General features: G+C 46.3%; 1 protein-coding gene across 1 annotated transcript; it reads right to left on the bottom strand.

Moving 5' to 3' along the window:
- Nucleotides 1–247: 247 nt before the first annotated feature.
- On the bottom strand, nt 248–3,894 carry LOC311147463 (uncharacterized protein). Its single transcript, XM_084184166.1, has 3 exons — nt 3,788–3,894; nt 3,355–3,388; nt 248–2,354 (listed from the first exon to the last, which is right to left on the bottom strand). Exons 2-3 carry the CDS (start codon nt 3,362–3,364, stop codon nt 1,660–1,662), a joined length of 705 nt encoding a protein of 234 aa, XP_084040292.1. The 5' UTR covers nt 3,365–3,388; nt 3,788–3,894; the 3' UTR covers nt 248–1,659.
- Between the last annotated feature and the right edge of the window lie 4,170 nt (nt 3,895–8,064).

Below are 8,064 nucleotides of genomic sequence, written 5' to 3'. Positions count from 1 at the left end.
TATCTGACTATACTTACAGGTGTGAAACATCTGTGCACTGATAGTAGAGACGGCACTGTTTGATAGATCATTAAACCTTTCGTTTTCTGTGTATTATAAAATATATTTTAACATTTACATTAAAAACATACATTCAAATACATGCAGCAATTTTATATATACGTTGAGACCGCAATAGCACCATGTATAGCGAAAACAAAAGGACTAGTAACAGCCATATATTGTTATAAAGAATGCAACATTCGTTAAATACATTTATTTTTCCATTTATTTTAATTTCTACAGAAAATACATGATAAGGGAAATGTGTACAGTCTTTACACCATGAAGTTACGGCTGATCATGACTGGGTGTGCTTGTTTTACAAACCAGCATGTCCTGAGTTTCCATAAGTGGCATTAGGCAACATAAACTGCCAGGTTTGCTGTAAGGTCTGAGCGAGTTGCCAAACCTATGTCCCACCCATCTCTGGGACAAACCGGCTTGCAAAACAAGTGCACTTTCTCTCTCTGAGGCCTTTGATGATGTCAGTGAAGTATTGGATTGATGACTTCATAAAAAGACTCACAGATTAACCAAACAGACTGGACAAGTTAGATTCACATCAGATGACTGTCTTCAAATGCATGTTCTCTGATTGGACTGACTGTTTTTATAACAGGTAATGCCACGGATACCAAGTTGTATGTTGGCCAAGCTGTAGAAATCTTATTAGTAAAAACTCTTATTCTGTTCAACATCTGGACGTCAAACACTCATTTTGAAATTTAAAAAAGAACAACAAAAGAGAATGAGTTCCAAAAAAATATTTGATTCGCATAAATATCAAGTCTCTTGTTTTTCATTAGAAACATAATTAAACTGAAAAGAGATGGCACTTCGATGGCACTCTCCCAGTTCCTACCTGCACTCTAACCCTAACCACTGCATCCTCATGCATGTTTGCCGCCATACTCAAGGGCAGGTTCCACAGCACTCTAACTGAAAGTGTGTGTGTGTGTGCGTCGCTGCAACCTCATAATTGATAATTACATTTATTACATAATCTGCATTTAATAGAATTAAGGGTTTTTAATGTTGATTAGTAACACACGGGTAAAAAACAATAAATCAATGTGCCACATACACTGAAGCTGCACAGTGGGATGGAATCACCACCAATGAATATAGCTAGTAGTAAAAACCAAAAAGTCAAGTACACATGGACACAATACAAAATGAATCCAATGAATATCAAAAATCTATCAAGTTTCTTTTCCTCTCCCATTCGCAAAGCTCCCTGCCCCACAAACAAAAACCAAAGCAAAGTAACGTCCTGCATTAGGAAAATAATCATGTACTGCTGCTGTGTTCGAGCCTAGAGGATCTCCTTGTGAAGTCTGTTGTGTGGTGGTGTATTACAGGAAGGGGCCAGCAGGGGGCAGTCTGCTGGCCTGGGCTATGGCTGGGGCACTGGAGGGCCACAGTATGGATTAAAGGGACAGGCTCATCCCGATATCAGCCTGGAGGTGCTGCTGTGGCCTAAGGAGGAAGAGGGTGAGAGGTCAGGGGTGAAGGGTCAGGGTGGGGGACAGGCCAGAGGTGGCGTTGTGCTGGTTCAGTCTCCCTAAAATCTCAGGTGAGGAGGGGAGACAGAGAGAGAGGGGGTCTTACAAGCAGTCATACGGGCAACCCATTCTCAGCCTCCTGAACAAACTCACTGCAGTCACACTGAGCATGGTTCAGTCTCCATCGGGTCGACCGCCTTCTCAACAACTCCTTCTCCTCTTCATCACCTCTCTCCCTGCTCTCCTCATCCTCTTCCTTCTCATGCAGAGTGGGCTGGCCCTCCTCCACAAACTGGTTGAGGAGAGGCGGGGGGCGGTCCCAGTCTGAGCTGCCTTCCTCAGCTGGAACTGGGGGAGAGGAAGAGGAAGAGGAGGCAGAGCGGTGCGGCCCTCCATTCAGCCCCAGTGCCTCCCTCAGGACCTCGGCCCCAGCCTCTCTCAGCAGGAGAGCAGGGGTGGCCAGGGTGGTCAGGTAGATGGCTGAGGCTGATTGGTCCGTTGATGACACCAGGGCGTGGTCTCTTCCTCCTCTCCCCTCCCCGGGAATCACGTTGCTGCGGCGCCCGTTTGGCTGGTGGTTGAAGTTGCCGAGCAACGTGAACATCCTGTCCACGGTCCCGTCAAAGTTGTCCCAGTCCTCCAGGCTGACATTGAAGTTGAGTTTGAGATCGTAGGCATGCTCGTCAAGTCTGTACAAGGGTTCAAGTTCTGACCAGTCCATTCCCGTTCCCCCCACAGTGGGCGCTTCGGACGGGGCCACTCTAACCTCATGGACCCTATCCCTCCCAGCCTTCCCAAATCTGTCCTCTGATGAGACAAAAGCACACAGACAAAAACAGCGTCATCCACAGTAAACCTCGGGCACCTGTTATGTCTGTATCTCTTCCCATCAGCACCACGTGAATGGGTTGATGCTGTGATGTTCACATCAGGCTCTAGTATATCAGAGATAAATATATAGAGATAAATCACGAAACACACAAGCCACATGGACAGTAGAGTATCAGAAAGAGACATTATAAGAGACCATATGAAATGTAATAAAGAGAAAAGTCAACCAATAGACAGAGATGCTAAGATGATTAAGTCAGATGTGTTGGGTGGTGGTGGTGGTGGATGGCGCCCTCTACTGGTGAGAAACAGTAGGACAGGGTGAGATGTGAGCAGAGCTGTGCAGGTTCGAATAACATCCATGCAGACAGACAGGAGAGTGAGACATACATGGTTATTAACTAGAACTAGCAGAGATCAGCATGCAAGCCTACAGAAAAGGAAGAGAGGAAAGAAAGGAAGAAAAGCTCAGTTAGAGGTGACTGTTTGGTGGCATCGTGAGGACCAGATGGATGTCCAAACTCACAGTGATTTGGAGGTGGGCTTCTTCACTTTTGGCCACTTTCTGCGTTGAAACTGCCTGATGTACAAGCGACAATAAGACAGACTGTTACCCAGCCCATTCAAGCAGAGGAAAATAAGCCCTCAACCCTCTCCCAACCTCAGTCAGAAGGAGTGCAGAGACAGTCAAGCATACGTACAGTGTACCCCCCAGGTTAGAAAAGTACTCAGTCCCCCCAAACCAGCTGTCATGCAAAGAAGCAGAGGAAAGCAAGAGAAACAGCACACCAAAAAACACTCTCAAACGCAATCGCCCCACACCTATGTATTCTCTAAGTGTTGTGTATTTTGTCAATGTATTCTAGACCAAGTATGTGTGCTATCTTTTAGGAATATTTATATAAATCTTATATAGTACTAATATCTAATAAATAGTGAAGTGCTGAGTGGTGTTCAAGTCAATGAGTAAAGATACCTGTATTCATCAAAGCTGCTTCGCTCTTTACCTCCTGAAGAAGAGACAATAGCAGTGGTTAGAAAACATATGAACAGATTCCTATCAATGAAGGCACAGAGACCTAGTTAAGAGAGGTTTTTAAATGGTTTAGAAAGAGCAGTCGTTTTAAAGCCAAAATGGTATCTGAAATTCAAATAAATACAAAAAAGAAAAACGGAATTGACCTTAATTAAAAGGAACAAAACACATTCCAGAGGGAGAGGTTGTAATTGTTTAAAATGCAGTTATAGAACTGGTACATGAGAAGTAATGCAAGAACAGAAAGCAAGGCAGGACTTGGGTCTGGTGGTGAGTATGATGGTGATGAGGATGACAAACAGAGATCATTCGTCTGTAGTCACAACCCACAACAACCTGGCATAGTGTGTGTGTGTGTGTTAAAGGAACTCACCCAGCTCCAGGTTGCGGGTGCGGGGGTTGCACTGCTTGTGGCCCTTGCAGCTGCGGAGCTCCATGAGTTGAACGTGGAGCTGGTTTAGAATGGTTCGGTCCAACGTGTTCACAGCATTCATCAGCTACACACAGAAAGAGAGAGAGAGTCCGGGTGGGTGAGAGAGAGCGAGAGAGAGAGTCCGGGTGGGTGAGTGAGAGAGAGAGAGTCCGGGTGGGTGAGTGAGAGAGAGAGAGAGAGAGTCCGGGTGGGTGAGAGCGAGAGAGAGAGAGAGTCCGGGTGTGTGTGAGAGAGAGAGAGAGTCCGTGTGGGTGAGAGCGAGAGAGAGAGTCCGGGTGGGTGAGTGAGAGAGAGAGAGAGAGAGAAGAGAGAGAGAGAGAGAGAGAGAGAGAGAGAGAGAGAGAGAGAGAGAGAGAGAGAGAGTCCAGGTCGGTGAGAGATGAATAGTACTGGTCTTCATACTGGTCTAACATCTCTTATATAATAGCTGATTTTCAGTTTGCTATCTTGAAACAAGGCAACAGGCAACCCCTGGGCACAGACGTCAATTCAATGTCTATTCCACGTTGGTTCAACGTAATTTAATTGAAATGAAGTGGAAACATTAGAAAAACATATTAGAAAACATCTTTACAGAGGAGTGATTGTGGTGAGGATTGAGTACTGACCTGGTAGGGATCTGTGTTGAGGTCAAAGTACTCCAGGAAGCCAGTAGCAAACTCGCAGAAGAGGAAGTTGTGTGTCTCGTTGATGGTCCTTAGACACCAGTAGGTGTTGTTGTTGGCACTGGTGCAGGCACAGAACGGACCCACTGCAGACAGAGAATAGTCAGTAATGCTAGTGTGTACTGTATGTGTGTTTGTGAGTGTGTGTGTGTGTAGTGTCTTACTGGTCCAGAAGGGGGCGGTCTGCCAGTGCTGGTTGTCGTGGGTGAAGCAGGTGAGACCAGGCATGCTACAGGTGTCGTTGTTCCTCAGACGTTTCAGCAGCTTCCGCATCTTCTTCCTCCTCTTCTGCTCTTTCAGCAACCACGTCTTCTTATCCTGACCCTTCCTGATGACGTCACACACATAGAAATACACACATCATACAGTGGCACAATGAAACATTCAAATAAACTCAGCAAAAAAAGAAACGTCCTCTCACTGTCAACTGCGTTTATTTTCAGCAAACTTAACATGTGTTAATATTTGTATGAACATAACAAGATTCAACAACTGAGACATAAACTGAACAAGTTCCACAGACGTGACTGACAGAAATGGAATAATGTGTCTCTGAACAAAGGGGGGTTTAAAATCAAAAGTAACAGTCAGTATCTAGTGTGGCCACCAGCTGCATTAAGTACTGCAGTGCATCTCCTCATGGACTGCACCAGATTTGCCAGTTCTTGCTGTGAGATGTTACCCCACTCTTCCACCAAGGCACCTGCAAGTTCCCGGACATTTCTGGGGGGGAATGGCCCTAGCCCTCACCCTCCGATCCAACAGGTCCCAGACGTGCTCAATGGGATTGAGATCCGGGCTCTTCGCTGGCCATGGCAGAACACTGACATTCCTGTCTTGCAGGAAATCACGCACAGAACGAGCAGTATGGCTGGTGGCATTGTCATGCTGGAGGGTCATGTCAGGATGAACCTGCAGGAAGGGTACCACATGAGGGAGGAGGATGTCTTCCCTGTAACGCACAGCATTGAGATTGCCTGCAATGACAACAAGGTCAGTCCGATGATGCTGTGACACACCGCCCCAGACCATGACAGACCCTCCACCTCCAAATCGATCCCGCGCCAGAGTACAGGCTTCGGTGTAACACTCATTCCTTCGACGATGAACGCGAATCCGACCATCACCCCGGTGAGACAAAACCGCGACTCGTCAGTGAAGAGCACTTTTTACCAGTCCTGTCTGGTCCAGCGACGGTGGGTTTGTGCCCATAGGCGACGTTGTTGCCGGTGATGTCTGGTGAGCACCTGCCTTACAACAGGCCTACTAGCCCTCAGTCCAGCCTCTCTCAGCCTATTGCGGACAGTCTGAGCACTGATGGAGGGATTGTGCATTCCTGGTGTAACTCGGGCAGTTGTTGTTGCCATCATGTACCTGTCCCGCAGGTGTGATGTTCGGATGTACCGATCCTGTGCAGGTGTTGTTACACGTGGTCTGCCACTGCCAGGACGATCAGCTGTCCGTCCTGTCTCCCTGTAGCACTGTCTTAGGCGTCTCACAGTACAGACATTGCAATTTATTGCCCTGGCCACATCTGCAGTCCTCATGCCTCCTTGAGCATGCCTAAGGCACGTTCACGCAGATGAGCAGGGACCCTGGGCATCTTTCTTTTGGTGTTTTTCAGACCTTAATTGCCTACCGTCTGTAAGCTGTTAGTGTCTTAATGACCGTTCCACAGGTGCATGTTCATTAATTGTTTATGGTTCATTGAACAAGCATGGGAAACAGTGTTTAAACCCTTTACAATGAAGATCTGTGAACTTATTTGGATTTTTACTAATTATCTTTGAAAGACAGGGTCCTGAAAAAGGGACGTTTCTTTTTTTGCTGAGTTTATATTGTAGATATACAATCATTACACAGGCATAAGCACACATACAGTAAATGCCCCTTTCTTATTCACAAACCCACACCCTTACCTGAATGGGTGAATGCTGCCTCCGTTGTGCCTGAGCTTACTCTTGTACTTAGACTTGTAGCTGAAACACAGACGGATATTTACATAATCAGTCTTTATGAGCATGGAGAAAAGCTATTCAAGTCTGGTAGAGTGCCGTTATGTTTACTGTAAATGCATTTAATGCTGGCGTTTAGTGTGTGGAAGGATATTGGTAATAAAGCAGCTGAACATGAACTGTGGATTCCTAAGAGTTGTTTGGTCCTTACATGTAGCGGTTGCAGTCACACTCCTCTGGGCGGGCTTTCTTCAGGTGACCCCTAACCTCTCTTAGGTTCTTGATCTTTGTCTGCAAGGTCTCAATCTGACAGAGATGCAGGGCATTAGATAGAGAAATATCACAACAATGTGGTCTTCTGTAGCTCAGTTGGTAGAGCATGGCGCTTGCAGTGCCAGGAGTTCGATTCCTGGGACCACCCGTACGTAAAATGTATGCAGGCATGACTGTAAATCGTTTGGAATAAAGTGTCTGCTAAATGGCTTTTGCACTGAGTGTACAAAACATTAGGTACAATTGAGACATTAATTGTGTATTTGTGCCATTCAGAGGGTGAATGGGCAAGACAAAATATTTAAGTGCCTTTGAACGGGGTCAGGTGCACCTGTTTGTGTCAAGAACTGCAACACTGCTGGGTTTTTCACGCTCAACAGTTTCCCGTGTGTATCAAGAATGGTCCACCACCCAAAGGACATCCAGCCAACATCACACAACTATGGGAAGCATTGGCATCAACATGGGCCAGCATCCCTGTGGAACGCTTTCGATACCTTGTAGAGTCCATGCCCCGACGAATTGAGGCTGTTCTGAGGGCAAAAGGGGATGCAACTCAATATTAGGAAGGTGTTCCTAATGTTTTGTACATTCAGTGGATTACAACACTGAGGGTGGCATTCAACACAGGAACTGAATCTGTGTATATATGTGTCAATAGCAGGCTATATTCAACTAATTAATAATAATAATGATGCTGTCCATAATTGTAATTGATTTCGTTGTCAGTCATTGATTGTCATTACACGATCACTGTGACCACTGAAGATAATCAACTGCATTGAGGAATAAAACATCAGTTATGTGAGTGGCTGAGAAGACTAACCTCGTGATCGATGTGGAGTTTGTGGTCCTTCCAGGCCTGCAGGGACTTATAGATCCCTGTATCACACTTCACTGTGTCATTGGCCAGAATAGAGCACCTGAGGACAGGATACACAGTGAGCATTTAGCCTAATCAATAACTAACACAACAACACATTCAACATGCAGTACTAGCACACTACAAACAAACCCACCCATCCACATAGAACATCGACACACTCCCTGACCTGTGTGTGACTTTGATGCCAGAAGGCACAATAGCTAGACTGTTGCTGCTAGTCTTGGGGGTGACGGTGACAGTGACCCCCATGCCACTGAAGTCATCCTCAGTGTCGTCGCGTGGGGTCCTGTCCCCAGCCTGGCTGAGGTTCCTGGGGGCCGGTACAGGTTGGTAGCCATCCTCCAAGTCTACAGCATACAGGTCCCCTCCTATCTCCATCTCCACAGAGCGGGAGTAACGGTTACGGGCGTAGCTCTTGATGGCTTTCATCTCTGTCAG

The sequence above is a fragment of the Coregonus lavaretus genome, assembly GCF_964263955.1.
Source record: "Coregonus lavaretus genome assembly, chromosome: 20".
NCBI lineage: Eukaryota > Metazoa > Chordata > Actinopteri > Salmoniformes > Salmonidae > Coregonus > Coregonus lavaretus.
This window is presented reverse-complemented; position numbering and strand designations above follow the sequence as displayed.